Source organism: Prionailurus bengalensis, chromosome C1 (genome assembly GCF_016509475.1).
Source record: "Prionailurus bengalensis isolate Pbe53 chromosome C1, Fcat_Pben_1.1_paternal_pri, whole genome shotgun sequence".
Classification (NCBI taxonomy): Eukaryota; Metazoa; Chordata; class Mammalia; order Carnivora; family Felidae; genus Prionailurus; species Prionailurus bengalensis.
The window spans coordinates 25,452,547-25,474,913 of record NC_057345.1 but is presented as its reverse complement, the minus strand read 5'-3'; the positions used below and the strand labels follow the sequence as shown (position 1 = coordinate 25,474,913).

The 22,367-nt window shown below is 47.0% G+C and overlaps 2 protein-coding genes across 2 annotated transcripts in view; one reads left to right on the top strand and one right to left on the bottom strand.

The window, feature by feature from the left end:
- CSMD2 (CUB and Sushi multiple domains 2) overlaps positions 1-22,116 on the top strand; it is a 543,771-nt gene extending 521,655 nt beyond the window's left edge. The window contains 10 exon segments of the mRNA XM_043573327.1: positions 2,048-2,159; positions 2,730-2,909; positions 11,113-11,178; positions 11,874-12,035; positions 13,524-13,636; positions 15,022-15,109; positions 16,694-16,774; positions 16,977-17,192; positions 19,706-19,875; positions 19,877-22,116. Of these exon segments, the coding sequence (XP_043429262.1) occupies positions 2,048-2,159; positions 2,730-2,909; positions 11,113-11,178; positions 11,874-12,035; positions 13,524-13,636; positions 15,022-15,109; positions 16,694-16,774; positions 16,977-17,192; positions 19,706-19,875; positions 19,877-19,918 (1,230 nt within the window). The 3' untranslated portion in view covers positions 19,919-22,116.
- LOC122482130 (interferon-induced transmembrane protein 3-like) lies at positions 9,688-10,556 on the bottom strand. Its single transcript, XM_043578674.1, has one exon. It carries the CDS (start codon positions 10,486-10,488, stop codon positions 9,961-9,963), a length of 528 nt encoding a protein of 175 aa, XP_043434609.1. The 5' UTR covers positions 10,489-10,556; the 3' UTR covers positions 9,688-9,960.
- Positions 22,117-22,367: the final 251 nt, after the last annotated feature.

The following is a 22,367-nucleotide window of genomic DNA, read 5'->3' as shown; positions in this document are numbered from 1 at the left end:
TGGGTGGCTCAGTCGGTTAAGCGTCCAACTTCCACTCGGGTCATGATCTTGCGGTTCATGAGTTTGAACCCTGCGTCGGGCTCTGTGCTGACAGCTTGGAGCCTGGAGCCTGCTTTGGATTCTGTGTCTCCCTCTCTCTCTGCCCCTCCCCTGCTCATGCTCTGTCTCTCTCTGTCTCAAAAATAAATTAAAAACATTAAAAAAAAAAACCTTAAAAAAAAAAGAAAAGAAACATAGTATGGAATGACAAAGGTGGTATGATGCTATTTCAAAAAGATTAAAACTAGGAACAACATCGTTGAGAGAGATATGTGCCTGTGTGTGATAGAATTCTTTTTTAACAAAGCAAGGAAATTAAAAACAAAATTCAAGGTAGTAGTTACCACTGAGGGGGAGCAGAGGAACAGGGCAGGGAAGGAGCACGCAGATAGTGACAACTGTGTCACTAGCCTTCTAGCCCTTACGTGGAGGGGTGCACTCCACTTAAGATGTACAGTTCCTTATGACAGGTCATTTCTGTATATGTTCCACATAGACTTTTGCATGCATCAAATATCACATGATAATTTTTTTAATGTTTATTTATTTTTGAGAGCGAGACAGAGAGCAAGCAGGGGAGGGGCAGGGAGAGGAGAGGGAGACACAATCCAAAGCAGGCTCCAGGCTCTGAGCTGTCAGCACAGAGCCTGACGTGGGGCTCAACTCCACAAACTGTGAGATCATGACTTGAGCTGAAGTCGGACGCTTAACCGACTGAGCCCCTCACGTGATAATTTTTGAGAAGAGAAAGCCATGGGCCAGGTCACCTAGGGCCCTCAAGGCCACAGTGAGCATTTTTGGTTTTATTCTAAATGTCACAGGAAACCATTTGAAGGTGATTCTGATCCAGCATTTGCACGCTGTGGAGAGAGTGAATGATGGGGGTTAAGGAGGGAGGCACCAGACAAGTAGGATGCTGTTGCAGTGGCTCAGGAGGAAGGAGGTAGTGACAGTGACACGGGGAGAAGTGAAGGGGTCGGGGTGGGCTTTGTAGACAGAACCAGAGAACTTGTTGGATTGGAGGGAGAGGCTGAAGCAAAGGGAGGAATCAAGGCTGTCTTGAGGGTTTTGATTTGCACAACTGGATGGACAGAGGTGCCATTGCCGAATGAGATGATGAAATTCAAGACACAGCAGTGAGGCCTGGAGGAAGGGAGTGCGAGTCAAGAGTTTCACTTTGCGATTGAATTTGCTCCTGTGCGTAATAGGGACACGTGAGTGTTCTTAGCTGGGAAATAGGGAAATCCGAGTTGCAACTTAGGAAGCTGATCTGACCCCGCCATGCCACGCAGAGGGCGGAGGGAGAGACGGAGTCGGTGGCTGCAGGGGTGTAGAGTTGGACAGTGAGGGCTGGTGGAGGGTGAGGATGGGGAAAACAACTGAGCAGAGACTTAGATGGCAGGAAGGTGGCAATTCCGTCCGACAGATACTTACAAAGCAAGTGCCAGATGCAGCTATCTGGAGAGAAGACAAGTCTCCCTTCCTTACGGAATGTATCGACTCGTAGAAGAAAGAGACACGCACAAGCAGTGATTCTGTTTCGTGCAGTGTATAAAAAGCTTTCAAATCCACCACTGCATTTGAGTGTCACGACAGTGTGCTGTAGGCGTGGCAGGGCTGGTCACCCCACACTCTCCACCAGAAGACTAAGGCATAGAGTCCCCTACAGCCTGTCACTCAGTGAGTAGACGTGGAAGCCGCAACTCTGATCACGATCTTCTGATTCTGAGTCAGGCACTCTGTCCGCCACAGCGGAGAGTGATGCTTCCAGTAACAGCATTGATCTGGCTCCGGGGCCTGGGTGAGGGCTTGCGGAGAAGGCGGAGTGGAAGCTGCCTCAAAGGGGGTAAATAATATTTAACCGGGCAGAGAAGTGGAAGTAGGATGTTGCAGATGGAGACAGGGGTGTGGGTAGGAGCTCGGTCACGCGAAAGTAAGTAGTCAAGCGACAGGGTGTGAAGCATCGCTGGGCAGAAAGTGATCAAGGAACCTTCCCTCCTCCCCACAGGTCGGAAGCACAGTGCTCTTCCGCTGTCAAAAAGGTTACCTGCTTCAGGGCTCCACCACCAGGACCTGCCTTCCCAACCTGACCTGGAGCGGAACCCCGCCCGACTGTGTCCGTGAGTGCAGACTTCACCTGCATCCCACGATGGTGCCTCTTGGCAATACGTTATCTCCCCCAGCTGGGCACCCGGGCCGTGCTCAGACGTTCTGGATGACGGGGAGCTCATGACTTCTCATTGGGACCAATACTGCGCTCTTTGTAGTCCTTATCCCTTGGGGCCTCACGGAAGACACTGCCACACAAAAGCCTTTCTGATACTGGAAGGCAATTCCTATGCCTTAGCAAAAAAGAAAGAACTTTCCAGTGGCAGCAAAAACGAACTGCTACAAGGTCAGCCCTCAGGATGAAAGATTGCAGGCTTTTGACCATAATTATTCCTCTTCCCTCAGGAAGAGTGCTGCAGTCCCTCCAGACTGACTAAGCCAGTATCTACATCACCTCCATCGTAGCCATCTGTATAGACATCAAGGCTGGGATGGAGGGGAGATTTGGGGAGGGCATGCTGGACATGAAAGGGGCCTAGAAAGCAAAGGAAGGGGATGTTCCATCTAGGAACAGGAATGGGCAGAAGGCCTTCTGAGGACCCTAATCCCCCAGGCCCAACACCATCTTTCCTCTCGTCCAGCCCACCACTGCAAGCAGCCAGAGACGCCAACCCATGCCAACGTTGGGGCCCTGGACTTGCCCTCCATGGGCTACACCCTCATCTATTCCTGCCAGGAGGGCTTCTCCCTCAAGGGTGGCTCCGAGCACCGCACCTGCAAAGCAGATGGCAGCTGGACAGGCAAACCACCCATCTGCCTGGGTGAGTGTGCCTGCTCGGTGAACTTCTCCAGCAGGGGAGGCCAAAGGTGACAGCTGAGCTTGGGGGGAAGACGGCAACAGAGAAGGAAGAGGGGCGCCCGGGTGGCTCGGTTGGTTAAGCCTCCACCTCTCGATTTCAGCTCAGGTCGTGATCTCACGGTCTGTGGGTTCAAGCCCCACGTCAGGCTCTCTGCCGACAGCGCAGAGCCTGCTTGGGGTTCTCTCCCTTTCTCTCTCTCTGCCCCTCCCCCCGCTCTCATTTTTTCTCTCTCTGCCTCTCAAAATAAATAAATATTTCTTAAAAAGGAAGGAAGAGATGTGATTTCCAGGAGCTGGATCCTGCTTCTGATTTTCTGAGGCATTGAGCCTCTAGGAGATGTCAGTCTAGAGAGGCACAGGGTAAAGCCATCCCAAATTTTATTTTGCTACCTTCTCCCAGGATTATGTGTAATCATTTCCACCAAACCAGAATAACTCGTTACACATAGTATAACCTTGATAAAACAGCACCCACCCACAGATCCCTCGGCATTACCAAAATGCCCCAGACCTCCCTTCCCCTCGTCTTCATTCATTCATTCTGTTTATTGAGCATTATCACCACACATGCCTGTGCTAGGGATAGGGAATTGGAAGGTGAAAGACACAGACCCTGCCCTAAAATAGCTCACGTTCAGCTGCAGAAGACACATTATCAAATGTAACCGAACCTTCAGGAACATGGCAATGCACTGAATGCCGTGGGGATGAGGAGGAAGAGGACCAATTCAGCCTAAGTAGGGGAGGAGAGAAACCAGGGAAGGCTTCCTGGAGAAGGTGATCTGAGTCCAGGCTTAACAGAAGGGTCAAGCAAGGATAAAGGATCAGTTTGGTGCTGGAACGGCATTAAACTCTCTTACAGATTCTGATCTCACCATATTTCAGGTATTAAGTAAAGTCTAAGCACTTTGTGTGCGCTAACTCATTTAATCCTTAACAATCATCCTAAGAGGCAGGGGCTATTCAGATTTAACATATGAGGAAACTGAGACACAGAGAAATTAAGCAACATGCCCAGGGTCACCAGCTGGTAAAGGAAAAGTGCTGAGATTCAGATCCTGAAGCTCTAACTTCAGAATCCCTGTTCCTAAGTACTTTGCAGTTCTGCCTCTCAGGGAGAGAAAATGTCAGAGTCAGAGCCTTTATCAGGGCCAGAATGTAATAGTATTCTTGTATTTTCACTGCATGAAGTGTTGTACGTTTATTTTACTTATGAAAAGTAGTATTTGTTCTCCACATGTGGTAGTGAACTCTTCTAGAGTACATTTAAGTTCTTATTGTGATAATACAGTCATAATATAAAATTTACCAGATGAACCATTTTTAAGTGCACAGCTCAGTGGCATTAAGTGCATTTACCATACTGTGCGCAACCATCACCACCTTCTCCAGGACACTTTCATCTTCCCCAACAGAAATTCTGTCCCCATTATCATTTGTCTCAAGATAGTTTTTGATTTCCCTTTTGATTTCTTCTTCAGTCCATTGGTTGCTCAGGAACATGGTATATAATCTCCACATATTTGTGAATTTTCCACTTTTTTTCTTATAATTGATTTCTAGTTTTATATCATTGTGGCCAGAAGAGATGCTTGATATGATCTCTATCTTCTTAGATTTATTAAGAATTGTTTTGTAGGCCAACATATGCTCTGTCCTGGAGAATGTTCCCTGTGCACTTGAGGAGAATGTATATTCGGCTGCCGTTGGGTGGAATGTTCTGTAAATGTCCGTTAAGTCCGTCTGATCTCATGTTTAGTTTAGGTCCAGTATTTTCTTACTGATTTACTGTCTGGATGATCTATCTGTTGTCGAAAGTGAGGTATTGAACTCCTCTACTGTTATTGTATTGCTGTCTGCTTCTCCCCACAGATTTGTTAATATTTGCTTTATATATTTAGGTGTCTTGATGTTGGGTGCATAAATATTTATAACTGTTATATCCTCGTGATGAATTAACCCTTTATCATTATCTAATGAACTTCTTTCTCTCTTGTTACGGTTTTTGGCTTGAAGTCTATTCTGTCTATATAAATATAGCTTGCTCCGCTGTTGGTTTCCATTTGCATGGAACATCTTTTTCCTTCACTTCATTTTCATCTACATGTCCTTAAAAGTCAGTCTCTTGTAGGCAGCATATAGTTGGGTCTGGAGTTTTTGTTTGGTTTTTGTTTTGTTTTGTTTTGTCCGTTCAACCGCTCTCTGTGTTTGGATTGGAGAATTTAATCCATTTACATTTAAAGTAATTTTTGAGGGACCCCTGGGTGTCTCAGTTGGTTAAGGGTTCAACTTTGGCTCGGGTCATGATCTCACGGTTCATGAGTTCGAGCCCCACATGGGACTCTGTGCTGATAGCTCAGAGCCTGCTTCTGATTCTGTCTCCCTTTCTTTTTACTCCTCCCCTGCTCACACACTCTCTGTCTCTCTCAAAAATAAATAAACATTTAAAAAAATTACAGGGGCGCCTGGGTGACTTAGTTGGTTAAGCATCCAACTTCAGCTCAGGTCATGATCTCGTAGTTCATGAGTTCAAGCCCCACATCCAGCTCTGTGCTGACAGCTCAGAGTCTGGAGCCTGCTTCTGATTCTGTGTCTCCCTCTCTCTCTGCCCCTGCCCCCACTCACACTCTGTCTCTCTCTCTCAAAAATAAATAATAGGGGCGCCTGGGTGGCACAGTCGGTTAAGCGTCCGACTTCAGCCAGGTCAAGATCTCGCGGAACGTGAGTTTGAGCCCCGCATCAGGCTCTGGGCTGATGGCTCAGAGCCTGGAGCCTGTTTCCAGTTCTGTGTCTCCCTCTCTCTCTGCCCCTCCCCCGTTCATGCTCTGTCTCTCTCTGTCCCCAAAATAAATAAACGTTGAAAAAAAATTTTTTTAATAAATAAATAAATAAATAAATAATAAAAAAATTTTAATTATAAAAAAATAAGTAATTTTTTATAAGTATGAACTTCCTGTTGCCATTTTCTTAATTTTTTTCTGGCTGCTTTGTAGTTGCTTTCTTCTTTTCTCACTCTCTTCCTTTGGAATTTGATGAGTTTCTGTAGTGGTAGGTTTTGATTCCTTCCTCTTTTTGTGTATCAACTATAGGTTTTTGTTTTGTGTTTACTGTGAGGCTTACATAAAACATCTTATAATTATAGCAGTCTTTTAGAGCAAATAACAACTTAACTTTGAGTGCATACAAAAACTCTACGTTTTTACACTCCCTTCCTACCTTTTATGTTTTTGAGATCACAATTGACATCTTTTCATATTGTGTATTCATTAACAAATTATTATAGTTATAGTAACTTTTAACACTTTTGTCTTTTAACCTTTACACTAGCGTTATGACTGATTTACCCACCACAATTACAGTATTAGAGTATTCTGAATGTAACCATCTATCTTTATCAGTGAGATTTATACATTTATATGCTTTTTTGTTTAGATCTCTTCTTTTACTTGAACTCTTACTGTTGAACCTTGTGTAGCTGTACATTCAGTGTGTCCATGGCGTGGGGGGTGGGGGGAGGGAATTCAGGAGCCTTCTATGTCACCATCTTGCTCTGGAGTCTCTTCAAGAGTTCTTTATATATCTAGAATATAAGACCCTTATCAGATACAAGATTTGCACATATTTTCTCCAATTTTACGGGTGGTCTTTCACTTTCTTTATTTTTTGTTAAGTTTATAGTACTTTATCCTTTATTTCATTCCTCACCTAAAATGAAATTAGACTGTCAATTTTAAGCTCCACTTTAGTCCTCTGTTACATTGTTTTTTCAAATGTGGGAGGTATTTTTTACAGCCTTATTGAGATATAATTTGTACATTAAACTGCACATATGTAATGAATACAATGCAATAAGTTTGGACTTTTTTTACCTTCTTTTGATGTCCTTTTGAACACAAAAGTTTTTAATTTTAGTGAACTCCAATTTATCTATATTTTCTTTGCTTGTTTGTGCTTTCCTATCATATCTAAGAAACCACTGCCAAATCCAAGGTCATGAAAACTTATGCCTGTGTTTTCTTCTAAGAGCTTTATAGTTTAGCTCTTACATTTAGGTTTATTTTGTGGGGGTTTTTTTGGTGCGGGTGGTTGTTTGGGGTCCAAATTCATTCTTTTGCATGTGGCTATCCAGTTATCCCAGCACCATTTATTGGAAAAACTATTCTTCACTATTCTTTTTTTCTTTTCAACGTTTATTTATTTTTGGGACAGAGAGAGACAGAGCATGAATGGGGGAGGGGCAGAGAGAGAGGGAGACACAGAATCGGAAACAGGCTCCAGGCTCTGAGCCATCAGCCCAGAGCCTGACGTGGGGCTCGAACTCACGGAGTGTGAGATCGTGACCTGGCTGAAGTCGGACGCTTAACCGACTGCGCCACCCAGGCGCCCCTATGCTGTCAATTTCTGATGCTTCCATGTGGTGTCCTGCCTTTTGCAACAGGCAATATGTTTCCTTTTGTTTTATTTTTCTACTGGGATAGGAGTAGAAAAGTTGCTTTTCATCCTATTTGTGGCTACTTTGAAGTCTTTCATAAACAGGGTGGAAATTATATTCTCTGTAGTGAAATAATTCAAGACAAATACAGAAACAGTGGAGCCAAGAGTCTGGGTTTGAACTCTGGCTCCACTACTTACAAGCTGGGAGGACCCCGGGCAAGTGACTTAACCTCTCTGCACCCCAGTGGGGACAACAATTATACCTACTTCCTGCCTGATGCAAGGCTGAGATGAGGTGACACCTGTAAAATACTTATCCCCATGGGGTATGGTTACTTGGTTCTTCCGGAAAAAAAGACGAGGAAGAGGTGAATGTGGGGGACAGATAACCGGGCAAGCCTGTGTAGACGCCTTTACTGCCTGGAAGGCTTTTTTAGTACATTTCTGGCTTTAAACATACGGATCCCCTATGTCCTCAGTTCTCTAGATAAGGGGTCAGCAAACTGCAGCCTGGGGGCCAAATCTGGCCCATCCACTTAAGCACTGTCTAAGGCTGTGTCTGTGTAATGATGCCAGAGTCGAGTAGAGACCCATATGGCCCACAAAACCAAAGATACCTCCTCGCTGGCCCTTTAAGAAAGTTTGCCGACTTGCGTTTTAGAGCAACCAGATGATCATCCTTCTTTCTAAATTTAGGAGAAGACGCCATTTTCTCCCTTGTCCCATTATAGCCTCTCAAAAGCTAAGTGGCTCTTAGCATATATTAAAAGATTTTTTAAAAGACCATTAGCTTCTGCATTTAATTGTCCACAAGGTGGGGATACTTAATCAAAAACAAAACTAGACAAAAGATGCTGATTACAAAGCGGGGTTCTCCTGAGGCTGGGATGTTGAGGGAAAGGAGCCACGGGGAGGCCAGGTCCCAGGGGCTCCTCCACCCCATCTGCTCCACTGGTTTAAGTCTGGGATTGGCCACCTGAGTTGGGGCCACCCAGGCGCCCCTATTCTTCACTATTCTTCATTGAACTGTCTTGGTACCCTTATCAAAGATCACTTGACCATAAATATGTGAGCTTATATCTGGATCCTCCATTTTATCCATTGAGCCATGTAACTGCCTCTATGACATCACCACAGATCTGATTACAATAGCTTTGTAATAAATTTTGAAGTTGGGAAGTGTACATCTTCCTTTTTGTGCTTCTTTTTCAGGATTGTTTTGGCTCTTCTGGGCCCCTTTTATTTCTAGATGAATTTTAGGATTGGATTTTGAAGTTCTGCAAAGCAGACAGCTGGGATTTTGGCAGGGATTGTGGTAAATCTGTAGGTCAGTTGGGGGAGTGTTGCCGTCTGAGCTATATTAAGTCTTCCAGTCCATGAACATGGAATGTCTTCCCATTCATTTAAATCTTTAATTCTTTCTAATGATGGTTTGTCATTTTCAGCATATAAGTCTTGCACTTCCTTGGTTACATTTATTCTTAAGTACTTCATTGTTTTTGATGTTACTGTGTACTTATATATAAAAACACAAAATGCTTTAGATGCAGTTGTATTTTACCTGTCCCTTCCTGTGTGACCTTGGGCAAGCCTCTTCACCTCTCTGCCCCTTAGTGGGTTTCTCTTCTATAAAATGGAGACAATAATCTCTACCTCACAGGTTTTTTTCATTAAAATGTTTCATGTTATTTACTTATTTTGAGAGAAAGCATGAGCAGGGGAGGGGCAGATAGAGAGGAAGAGAGAGAATCCCAAGCAGGTTCTGCACTGTCAGCGCAGAGCCTGACATAGAGCTCGATCTCACAAACTGTGAGATCATGATCTGAACCAAAATCAAGAGTTGGACACTTATCCAACTGAGCCACGCAGGTACCCCTCTACCTCACAGTTTTGAGAGCAGGCGTAAGTGAAATAACATGAAATACGTGGCCTGGCATAGATCCTGGCCCATAAAATGCTTTCTCCCTCTCACTCCCTCATCTTATAAAACCTAAGACAATTAAAGGCATTTTGTTCATAAATTTGCTTTTACTGAGTCATTGTGGAAAGTTTGTCCACAGCCTTTTGCAAAAGCAAACATAAGCTAACCTCCAGAGTCAGAAGGATTATGCTAAAACCCTGGCCTCCTAAAAGAGACAGTAGGGAGAGTCAGCCCTTCCTTGGTGACAAAACAGATATTTCTGTTGTTTCTGTGTCAAATAAGGAAAGACATTAACATTGGCTGACTGTCACCTCATTTATTTATCACAGACCTATAAGGTATGTTTCAGTATTTGCCCATGTTTCCAATGAGGAGACAGAGACTCTAAGTGGTAAAGTAACTAGTCAAGGTCACACAGCATTAAGTAGCACTACTGGGACCTGAACCTAGACTGTATGGCTCAGGCCCAAAACTTGTGCTTTTGCACGTGCTTTTGCCTGTGAGGGCTTCTCAGTCTTTTATTTCCCACACACATAAGTGATTCATTGGATTCAGTTGTAGACTGATGGGTATATAAACTGCTGTGAAAGGGGTGAGAGCCTCAGGCCATGGGCAGCTACTAGGAAGCTCCATAACCTTTTATGATCTCTGAAATTGCTTAGAGAATCATCAGTGAGCCAGTGACAAAAATAATGGTGAATATAACAATCAGAAGGAGGCCCAAGACCAGGTGCTGGATGTGCAGGCACTCGGTGGCAGAGTCATAGGCCTGGGCCTCTGTCACATCACCCACCCTCTTCCAGTCCCTGGGCTTCACAGAGTAGCCCAGGCAGCACAAGTTCACAAAGACTATGTTGAACAGGGACCAGATGATGTGATCACGCACAGAGGTTTTGCTGTGAATGCCAATCGTGGTGGTTGCCATGGGATCCAAGCCTTGGGTCACCCCAAGTACAGCCACCTCGTGCTTCTCCTTGAGCATCTCATATGTTGGGGGGGATGTGGTGTGGATGCCGGGAAAGTAGGGCTGAGAATTGCAGTTCATAGTGCCAGATGGAGCAGCTGTTGGGGGCTTCTTAGTCTTCATATCCTCACTCCAAAGGAGGGAAGCACTCCACTGAAACCCCCACCAATGCTCAAGGAGTTCGCTTTTGATTGGTGGAAGGTCCTCCTTGGTGCCAGGCATCTGGGAGGAAAGTAGAAACAGTCCGGGACAGGGCTGTTCAAACTAGGGTCATCCGTAGGGATGTTCGGCAGATCTCTATACCAGGGTGGGAAAATAACTTTATTTTCCTTTACCCTTTACTGAAATTTAGCATTTCCTTTCATTTGGAATGTAGACAAAAACCCAAAACAGTGTTTACAACACCTATAATTTTGTAACCAGTAAAAATTGCAGAGATTTTCATATTATATTATCATTCTCGCTGATATCGTGAAATATTGCGTATGTTCCTGACTGATGTTCCTAATGAAACATTAGGGTAGTGACTGGACCTGCTGCCAGATCCTGTTACTTAATGCAGTAGTAAAGAATCACATATCTCCCTGCATCCTAGTTCTTTGTTTAGTATTTCAATGACTATAATCGATGGAATGGATTTCCCTTTAGCTCTTTACGTTTGATTATTCTGAGAGGGGCCCATAGCATCACCAGACCATCAAAGTATCCACTCCCAGTCTAAAGAGGACAAGTCCAAAACAAGATCTCAAAGAAACCATTGACCTAATGTCAGAGAGGTGGCCATTATTTCTCCAGTAGAGTGTAGACCAGAGGCTGAACCTATTTCCCTCCTTTCTCTTTCCCCAGCAGAGGTGCGGCCTAGTGGGAGACCCATCAACACTGCCCGGGAACCACCACTCACCCAGGCCTCCGGTAGGTATGGTTCAGATCTCTGGCTCAAGAAACTGGTGTTGCTTCCTTCACCTAGTTACACATGACTTTCTAAGTACTCAGTGAAAGGATGTGAAAACTGTCTACAGAGCCAAACGGGTCTCCCCACCCCAAGCAGACTTCAGGAGGAAGTGAAGGAAGGAAAGGAAACAAAAAACCTCATCCAGAAGAGAGAGCCCAAGCTTCCCAGAAACACATCCAGAGCTTCAAGCTCTGGAGCCATTGATTACCACAAGCCCAGCCCCCACCCCCCAACCCAGTATGTGGTCATACAGACACAAAGACCCAAGTCCTGCCTAGGGAGCTTCCTGGAAATGGTTACATTTTTAATACAGGTATTGTATCTTTCAAAGTGTGATGTCCATAACTGGGCACATAACTACAGGTGTGGCCCGACCAGTGCAAGACTATTATAGACGATCATATCCTTTTTCAAACTTTATTCTTTTATGTACCACATTAGTGTGTTATACAAGAAGGAAACTAGATTTGGCATCATATTCAGCTCTAATTCCATTCTGGATCACAAGAGGACTCGAGCACTCCACCATCCTCCCCTGTGTTAGGTGTTGGGGGAAAACAATCTCAGTGAGTGAACTGGGATCAACCATCAGGTGGCCGCAATCCTATCAACACATATGTAAGTCCCTCTCATATCTGCTCCCCAATTCCTCTAGTTCCTGGTGATGTTTTTGCCAAGAATTCCCTATGGAAAGGGGCCTATGAGTACCAGGGGAAGAAGCAGCCAGCCATGCTCAGAGTGACTGGCTTCCAGGTTGTCAACAGCAAGGTCAACGCCACCATGATCGACCACAGTGGAGTGGAAGTGCACTTGGCTGGTAAGGAGCAGGCCACCCCCTTGAAAGCCTGGGTGTGGCAGGGGTGGGTGGGCCCACGCCCTCTGCAAGAATGTGTCTACTCTCATTGCGTCCTCCTGTCCTTGTCTGGTGGGGAGCGGGCAAATAATGTGTCTATTCATTTTTGCTTGCATGATAAAACCACTGGGACTAAAATGAAGTGGTTAGATAACAAACAATAACTTGAACATAAAAGCACTCCTAACTAAAGAGGAAAGAGACCAATATCTCTAAAACTGAACCAAAAATAGGGACAGAGAACTCCCAGAAGCCAAAATACAGACAGACAATAAACAAAAGAAAGTACACGTTTCAGCAGTAATCAAAAAACTGAAAGTAAACACAAAATGCCATTTTCTACTTATCCCCCTAAGATTTTTTTTTTAAGTGATAAACTTTAGTGCTGGTCAAGGTCAAGTGAAGACACTGATGCGGTGAGGGCCAAAGTATGAAACAGTGCAATTCTAGAAAACAGTTTGGAAACTTGTGTCAAGATCTTTGAAAATGAGTGAACCCATTAATTATATTTCTAGGAATTTTTTTCATAAAAAAGCTATGGAGGGAGTCAAACATTTATGAATAAAGGATGTTCACATAACAGGGCCATTTGTATCATATCAAAACTGGAAGGAGAAAATTGTCCAAAATTAATGAAATGGATGTATTAATTATAAGAGATCTGATAGATAAAATAGCTTGCCAGTTTGGTGGAAAATGGACCTATCGTAGTGCACGTTAAATGTGACTCCAGTTTTTAAAGGAAAAATTATATTCATAAGAAAGAAAGCTGGAAGTAATTATACCAAAACGTGAACAGGGGCAATTTCTTAGTGATGTCAGGAATGATTGTGATTTTCTTCCTGCATCTCTGCATTTTCCAAAATTTCCCCAATTTTCAATCTTCCTATAATCAGAAAACTAAATCTCTCAGAAAACAAATGCAAAGATAAAGGCATACATGAGCAAATGAAGGCACATGTTAATACACAACCCACGTGCACTCATATCCGCCCATTCATGCGTGTACACACCAGCACAGCTGAGCAGTCAGTTTCACGCATCTGCTATAAGACATAGTCATAAAGATGTGCACATAACCCCGTGTACGTGCCTCCTGCATTCCCACACCCACCAAATTGTAAAACATACTCGTGTGTTAACTGACACATTAACGTATCCAAAGTCCTATTCACTTTATTCCGCCATGTGCATGTTTTAAAAGGGTCACAATTACGGGCCAGTGATTTAGTGGTCAGTAACACACATTTGCACATTTGTGCACATCCTCTCATTCAGCCCATACAAACTCATGGGCAACACTATACTTACCGACTTATGGTTATGTATGGAATGTTTATATCAACATCTACATGTGAAATTTCACCAGGACAGTCACACCCACATCCCCACAAATATGGGTTTGGCGATTTTCCAGATCTTTAGTCTACTCTCTGAACTTTCTTTTCCCAGGAATTTACAAGAAAGAAGATTTCCATCTCCTGCTCCAGGTTTACCAGATCACAGGACCTGCGGAGATCTTTGTGAATAAGTTCAAAGATGACCACTGGGCTTTAGATGGGCATGTAAGTTCAGCAAAATCTGCCCTTGACCTCCCTGTGCCCTATCCCCACCACTGATTCCCAGATCACTGGCAGGGAATGGGGGAGAAGAGAGTGGAAACGCGTAGGATCAACATGGAAACTTGGGGTGTGGGTTCTTTGGGACGAGGACAGGGAGCAAGGGAGCCCTCACCTGCTCGTGAAGTGGGTAAAGGAAAAGATAAAGGGACCAGGAGGCTGAGTGTCCAGAGGGCCAGCACATCTGAGTGATAGGGAGTAGGTTCTGACGTTAGAGCAGAAAGCAAGGAACTAGAGGTCAGCGGTGTAAGAGTAAATTCAAGCAAGCTGGAGGTAATGACATGGTGCCGGGACATGGGAAAAGGTGGTGGGTCCCGGGTGACTACCTCAAATATCCACTCACATTTGAGGATGCGGATTACAGATGATTTAGCACAGCTAGAAGACCAAGACATAGGGGAGGAGACACAGCTTCCTTGCCTTCTCTTGTGGGGGAAGACTTAGCGCATTCTAGGGCATTCTGAAGGCAGAAGGCAGGTCCACAGTGATGCTCCTCTTCCAATTTCACAGGAGGGGAGTTGAGCATCATGTCATGTATCACACCCTTGGCTTCCCTGTCTTGGATCTTTGATGCTAGAAATGGAAGGCCGGGAAGGAGGGAGAGTCACAGAGGCCAGAGTAGCAGAGAGCTGAGGAGTCAGGGTGCATCCTCAGGGACAAGACAGCAGATGGACAACTGTGGATTTGTGGCTTTGCTTTTCAAATACATAAGGAGAGGGGCACCTGGCTGGCTCAGTCAGTACAGCATGAGACTCTTGATCTCAGGGTCATGAGTTCAAGCCCCACGCTGGGCATAGAGCTTACTTAAACATGTAAGGAGAAGCAAGTGGCTTCCCCCAAGGGCTGGCACATCTGGTTAGTTCCTTGGTATTTTTGAGAGTATCCTGTGGACCCCCCTTGGATACCCCATTGGGTAGCGAAGACCCGGCTGCTTCAATAGCAGTAGTCCAAAAGCCGTGCAAGAACAACAGACCCTACCATGCTGGGAGGGTCGCCATAGAGAACAAGGGTCAAAGTTAGGAGATGGATGGGGCTAGGAGTACAGGCCATGGGCTAGAAGCGAATGGAGCTCTGGAGGGCCAAGCCGCTGGAGCAGCTTAGGACAAGAGCCAACCATCAGGCCTACTTCTGTGGCCACCCGTGCGTGGTTTGGGGCACAGATGGCACAGTCCGCCTAGAGCACAGTGGACGGAGGACCCCACCTTGGGGATGGAGCAGGACCTGGGAGGTGTGCAGTAGCCAAACATCCTCAAAGCATGCCCTCAGCTGAGCAGCACACGGGCTTTGTGTCCAATGACCCCATCTCACTGCCTCTGCCCTCACCCTCACAGGTCTCCTCAGAGTCCCCCGGAGGTACCTTCATCTACCAAGGCTCCGTCAAGGGCCAAGGCTTTGGACAGTTCGGCTTTCAAAGACTTGGTAATTAGCATTGGTCCCCTGGAAGGGTGTGCTCGTGGGGCGGGGGAGACACTTGAGTGCTGGGGCAAGGGATTGACGTTCAACAGCCAGATCCAGGGGTCCTTAACCATTTGGGGGCCATGGCCACCTTTGAGATTCTGATAAAGGCTATGGAATATGTTCCCAGAAACAAGCACATAGACATAATACGCTCAATCTTTGCCAAACAGTGTCAAGGCCCAGCCTCAATTTGAGACCCCCAGCTTAAGGGACGTTGGGTCTCAGAGACAGCTGCCAGCAGCACCACCCAGCCAGCCTTCAGGCATCACACAGACACCCCGAACAAGCAGACGTGGGGTTATCAGGAGTGCCTTTACTCACAGTGCCCTTTCCAACCCCGAGCAGTCCCAGAAGATGGTTCTCCCCTAGCATCTTTACCCTGACTGCTACACATCATTGGCACCCAGCCAGCCCTCAGGCATCACACAGACACCCCGAACAAGCAGACGTGGGGTTATCAGGAGTGCCTTTACTCACAGTGCCCTTTCCAACCCCGAGCAGTCCCAGAAGATGGTTCTCCCCTAGCATCTTTACCCTGACTGCTACACATCATTGGCATCCAGTGTCCTCACTTCCTCGCTGGCCTTGACCCAGAGCCTCCCGGTCAGAGCCTCAGACTCTAGTCGGAGGAGGGCACCTCGCTTCTCAGAAGTGGTGGAAGGGGAGGCAGGAGGCAGTCATGGGTGCTCAAGTGTCAGCTCCACACATCTGGGTACTGACACCCACCATTCCCAGGGGCTCTGCCTGCCTTTCTCGCTGCTCTGACCTTCAGGAAGCTTCTCCTTGTCTTAAGCAGAAATCTGTTTCCCTGGTTCCCACTCCACACTGTTCCTGCCCCAGAGGTATTCTTAGCTCCCCCTTGTGAGCAGCGTGGAGTAAGACCTCTGTCTCCTCCCGACGCACACAGTCCCTCAGTCCCCTGGCCCCTCAGCGCCACACACCAGAGTTGGCCTTCACCGCTGACTCCCTGTCTCCCGAGGCAGACCTGTGCCCTCTTGGAGCCACTAAGCAGGCAGTGTTGCCTCCCCATGGTCTCCAGAGCAGAGCACAAGGCTGGGAGGGCCAGAGCAGAGGAGGGGAGACGGTCCCCAGGCTGCTCAGCATCTCCTGTCCCCCTCCCCCACCCCCACCAGAGCAGCTCGCCCTCACCTGTTTTCTGTTGTGGCTTCCTTGTAAGCTTCTATCCGATAAAAGGCTCTGGTAGACAAAAGAAGTTTCGAAACTTCTGAAGGGCAACACCCTGTAAGGTTTTATCCTGCCACACGGCTTTAGGTTCTCTGGCAGATGGGCTCCCCCAGGACTGATGGCTGTCCTTTGCATATGACCTGACAGACTGGTGTGGGGAGTCTTCTCCCCGGGGAATGTCTGAGTGTGGGGGGAGGCAGCTGCAGAAGGTGACATCCCTAGCCACGGCCACACCTCCCACTGGGGCCGTCCCCTCAGATCGTGTGTCTGTGAGCTGAGGTTTATGCTCTGGGACTTTGCAGACCTCAGGCTGCTGGAGTCCGACCCCGAGTCCATCGGCCGCCACTTTGCTTCCAACAGCAGCTCGGTGGCAGCCGCAATCCTGGTGCCTTTCGTCGCCCTCATCATTGCAGGCTTCGTGCTGTATCTCTACAAGCACAGGTACAGGGGAAGAAGGCGGCATGGGGGGAGGGGGGCACGCAGGCCCATCACCCACCCCAGCCCGCCCACAGCCTCCCCAGCCCAGGAGAGCTGTCATCTTGGGAAAGGAAGACAGAACTTCCTACTCCCTCCTCTCCCCGTTCACACCCCTGAGCCTCTCCCTCTTTTTACGTTTTGGTCACTCTCTCTCTCTCATTCCCAGGAGAAGACCCAAAGTTCCATTCAATGGCTACGCCGGCCACGAGAACACAAACGTTCGGGCCACATTTGAGAACCCAATGTACGACCGCAACATCCAGCCCACAGACATCATGGCCACCGAGGCGGAGTTCACAGTCAGTACAGTGTGCACAGCCGTATAGCCACCAGGCCTGGCTGCCACCGCCGCCGCCACCGAGAGCCCCGCCTCCGGCAGCCGGTGAGAGGGGGCGTGGGAGGCAGTCGCGTAGCGGGCTTGCGCCGAGACTCGCTCTCCCACGGCCGCATCCAGTGGGAGGAACCTATGCCCTGAGTGCCGTGGGGCGCCAGACCCTGAGCCGGGCGCTTCCCTGTGCCCTGTCATTGTCCCCATTAGATGGGAAAACGAGGTAGAGAAAGGAATTCATTTGGCCAAGATCACACGCCTAATAAGTAGCAGGGTCACAATCCAATCCATCCAACCCCAGGCAGGCAGACTCCAGAGACTGTGCTCTTAGCCCTTTGGGCTTGGCAAAATATCTAGGCGGACTGTATTAGTGAGGAGTCTCCAGAGAGAGAGAGAGAGATGCATACACACATAACACATACCTAAGATATACATACCTATCTATGTGTGTATATGTATATACACATATATGCTTATCTCTATATAAACATCTAAATATCTATATCCACATAGAAAGATGTATGTATATGTATATCTAGATATATAGAGATATCCATATAGAGACGCATGTATATTGTATATATACAGAGAGAGAGAGAGAGAGAGATTTAGTTTAAGGAATTGGTTCACATGATTGTGGGCCTGGCAAGTCTGAAATCCACAGGGCAGGCCTGCAGGCTGGAAATTCCATCAGGAGTTGATTTAATCTTGATCCAATGGCTATACGGAGACAGAATTCCTTTCTCTTCAGGGACTTCAATCTTTTCTTCTCGGGCATTCAACTGATTGGATGAGGCCCACCTCCGTGGGGTGGGTAATCTGCTTTACTCAGTCTACTGATTTAAATGTTAACATACCCAAAAAATTCCTTCACAGCAACATTTAGACTGGTGTTTGACCAAACAACTAGTGTTTGACCAGAGCCTTGGCAGGTTGACATATCAAATTAACCATCACCTAGAGCATGATAGATGGGCTGACACGATCCCTGCCCTCCTCCAATTCTCCCCTTCCTTCTTTGAGTCCACTTTCTCCTCTAGAGTATTTCTCTTGCTTAAGTCTAAGCTTAAAATTGTAGGTATTGAGATAATTTATACATGAGATGAAAATTATTTTCAGAATACATAAAGGCAACTATTGAGTGCAAATAATTAAATTATTGAGCTTTTCTGCATCCTTTTACATCCATCTGAAACAAACATTTAAAGGAAGAGAAATTATTCCAGAATTCCAGAATTAGTTCTGAGGTTTCATGTCTATGATCCCTGTGTACTTTTTCCTACTCAGAACTCATACAAATAGAAGCAAAAAAGAAAAGGTAAAATCCCTTCCGATGACATAAATCAGGCCTCACCAGTGATCAGTAATGACTCTGAATTTCGAGTTGCTGAATTACTGAACAATATAAGGAAGAAACCAGAATGCCCTCTGACCTGCATATCCCCCCCACCACCCCAACCCCTGCTCCCTACCTCAGGCTCCACTGCGTCCCCATGCCTGTGTGCACAGTGTGTCACCTCTGGGTCATGTGCAGTTCAGCAGCGCTCAGCATCACTCATCATGAGCATTCAGGGCCTCTGAATATTCCGCCCAGCCCACAGCTCTCCACAGCGGGCTCTTCTGGCAAGGGGCCCACCTTGTCCTGCCCAGAGCAGGAACACAGCGAAAACACAGAGAAAGCTGCTCTTGGTTCATGGAGGCGATGTGTGAAAAACCATGTGAACACACACACCCGTCTTTAGAACGAGTAATTAGGTGATAAATTCAAATAATGCCTAAAAGAACAGCTGAAATTAAAATAAGAACCCAAGGGGCGCCTGGGTGGCGCAGTCGGTTGAGCGTCCGACTTCAGCCAGGTCACGATCTCGCGGTCCGGGAGTTCGAGCCCCGCATCAGGCTCTGGGCTGATGGCTCAGAGCCTGGAGCCTGTTTCCGATTCTGTGTCTCCCTCTCTCTCTGCCCCTCCCCCGTTCATGCTCTGTCTCTCTCTGTCCCAAAAATAAATAAACGTTGGAAAAAAAATTTTTTTTAAATAAGAACCCAAATAGGCCATTCATGGAGGCCTGTGGGGTCAGTGAGTGAGGGGGCAGGGTGCAGGGCTGTGCTATGGGCTTTCATGGGCCCTTTTCTTCCATTAAAAAATGTATATTAAACATGGTACCTTACAATAGTGTTGTTACAAAGCTGAATAGAACTCAGTCCGGACTGATTATTACAGGTCCATTATTATTCCAATTTTGAAAGAATTGGATCTTGAAAAACATTTTCCTGGGCCCCTAAGTGAGCCCACTGTGGTGGCCCCTAGGCATTGGGTCTCCTGTGCCTAATGGGTAAGTCGAACCACCAGGGGAAGAAGACAGTATTGGGAAAATGTATGTCCTGTTGTGGGTGTTCCCCACCTATACCCACTCTCGGGTTCGGGAAGATCAAAGGTCAAGGTAACTAATTTCCTTCTTTCCCCTTTATTCCTCTTTGCTTTGCCTCTTTTCTCTCGCCTGCTTCCGCTCCCCACCTCACCCTGCCCACCCCTCTCATTTACAATCCCCGCGCGATCCGTTTGTCCCCAGTTGTCCAGGGGACAGGCCGTCAGCCCCCTGAGCACAGTGCCCGGTGCCCATCTTCGTCTGTCTCTCTGCCCGTGTCTGCTACTGCTGGGACTTGGGTCCTCACCCCGCCACCACCTGCACCCGCCACCCCAGAGAAGACTCCTGCTGGGCCCCAACTTCGGGGCAGTACAGGAAGAGGGGCTGCAGACGGACACAGGAAGCTTATGGATTTAAAACAGCAAAGCATCTTGTGGCTGTGGAGGGGCGGGGGGGGGTGCCGAGCACACACAGACACACATGCCTCTCCTTCATTTGAGTCCTGCGAAGAGGCCGCGGAAGTTTAAAAAAGAGAAATGTGTGTGAAAGATGCCCCCCCGCCCTGCTCCCCACAAACACAGAGAAGAGGTGAAGAGGAGGCTGCACGCCCCGCCGGCCCTGTGTGAGGAGGCGGCGAGTGTGTTAGGTGGTCAGTGTGTAGAAACCAGCCGTCCGCAACTGGCTGTTCTCCTGCAAAAGTGACAGCAAGGATTACCCCAAGGGCAGGAAAACATCTTAAGAAGTACTTTGGAAATCAGTTTATTTTTTCCAACAGAATTTTATTGAGTTCTAAACCCAGTGAGTTAAAAAGTCATTCTGGGTCCTGGGCAGCACTGGGGAAGGAAGGGTGGGTTGGGGGAGGTAGAGCAGGAATCTGGCCTCGAGTCTAAGGTCAGGTCTGGCTGTCAAGTGACAAAGAGAAGAGAAGCGAGGCTGTAGCCCAGACGGAGATGCCGAGTCGGCAGCATTGGGAAGGTGCTGATACAGCAGAGCAGGCCTATCCCAGTGTCCAAAAACTCATGGCTGCCTTGTGTTGAGTTTCTTCTCTGTGCCTGACACTTTAGGTGTATCATTTCTAGACCTTACAACAACCCAAAATGTAGGAATCGTTATTCCTGTTTTATAAATGAGAAAACAGAAGCCCAGAAAGGTTGAAGAGACATAAGCCACACCGTAAGTGTGGAGTCAGGATGCTAACCCAGGTGGGTCTGACCCCAAAGTCCACTACACCAGCTGCCAGAAACCCAGGTCCAAAAGGGGCACCAAATACAGGGAGGAGCAGGTGAATCTGTATAGTAGGACTGTGGCGGGGCTGGTGGGCCAGGCAGAGGACCTGTGTGTCCTGTCTGGGCTCTTCTCCCTCCGTCTGGGCAGCCTCAGGGAAAGGGACCTCCTAGAGCTGGTGCTGCCCCCTTGGCCCCCAGCAGCCCCTGGCTACAGCAGACACAAGACCTGGGAGCTCCTGAACGGAAAGAACGGAGTGAATGAAAGTCACAACCTCTCCAGCTCCTTGCGAGAAGATTTGATTCATTCTGAGTTCCACTGTGCTTGGGTCCTTATTGAACTCCATACAAGTATTGTTGGGACACTAGCAAGTTTAGGAATCAAACTGTGGCATTTAGAGCCATTTTCTCTGTCCTCGGGAAGGTCCCTATGGGCTTAAGCACCTGTGCACGTGTGACATGCTGGCCTGAGATGTTCATATCACATATACTGAAATAAATCGAAATGGAAGGGAGCGGAGTGGCAGGGACACCTGTTCTTCAACAGATGAGACGATCTGCCTCACAGTAAGAGGGGCCGAGTACAGCGAGAGGCGTCAGTTCCCAGCAGATGGGACTGAGGCTGGCAATGGCGGGAGCCCCGTGCCACCCACACCCGCTCTGGGTCACAGCATCCCTGGGCTTGGCGGGAGAGGGCCAACTCAGCCACACACACGCACTCATATCTCTCTTTCCCGGAAACAAATGCAGGAAGTTCTTTGGCTGCTCCCTTCCTCCCTTCTTTCACTCCTCCCAGACCAACCAGTGGACTCTCCACCAGCCCTGCCTCTGCCCCCTCCCCTGTGTCCCCGCAGATGCCCAAGGAGCACATGCCAGGGGGGGCACCCAGCACTCGGCTGTGCATTACCGTTTCCCACCTCCGGCATTCCTGCACCACCTCCAGAGGGTCGGAAGGAACCGGGGCAGTCTAGGCCTTCACTCGCCATCCACACCATACACCCACCACCATCCCATGAGGAGGAAAAAAAAAAAAAAAAAGTAAAACAAAAACAAACAAAAAAATCTTTTGTACAGAGATATATTTTTATTATACAAAGTTTGTACAGTACCAAAAAAAGAAAAAAAGGTGTACATTTTTTTTCATTATTGTAGGTAAACGGTAGTGGAAGCCTTTTTTGTAAATGTAATAAAATGTATAAATATGGTTTTCAGAAAACATCAAGGACTGTAAATATGTAATCTACACACCTTCTTGGCTTGTCTGCAGTATATACATTTAATTTATCTGTCTCTGTATATGAGGCTTCCCCTGGGGTCCTGCATTATGGTACTTTCCTGAATTTGAAGGCAATTTTAAATTTTTTGAATTCAAATAAAATATAAATTTTTGCATTGGTTTCTTACATCCTAATGGCCTTTTTCATGGCTAGGGGGCAAATGTTTCTTGGGGAAGGGAAGGAAAGACACATTTGGGGCCAGAAGCCAAGAGTGGAAATGTGGAAACCTACCATATACAAAAACACAAAATGGATCACATACCTAAATATAAGACCTAAAATATAAAAGCCCTATAAGAAAGCATGGGGGAATGCTTCATGACATCCAATTTGGCGATGCTTTCTTGGATATGACACCAAAAGCAC

Bases quoted from the DNA above. Each gene is read 5' to 3' on its own strand.
- LOC122482130 (XM_043578674.1), bottom strand. From the start codon at position 10,488: ATGCCTGGCACCAAGGAGGACCTTCCACCAATCAAAAGCGAACTCCTT.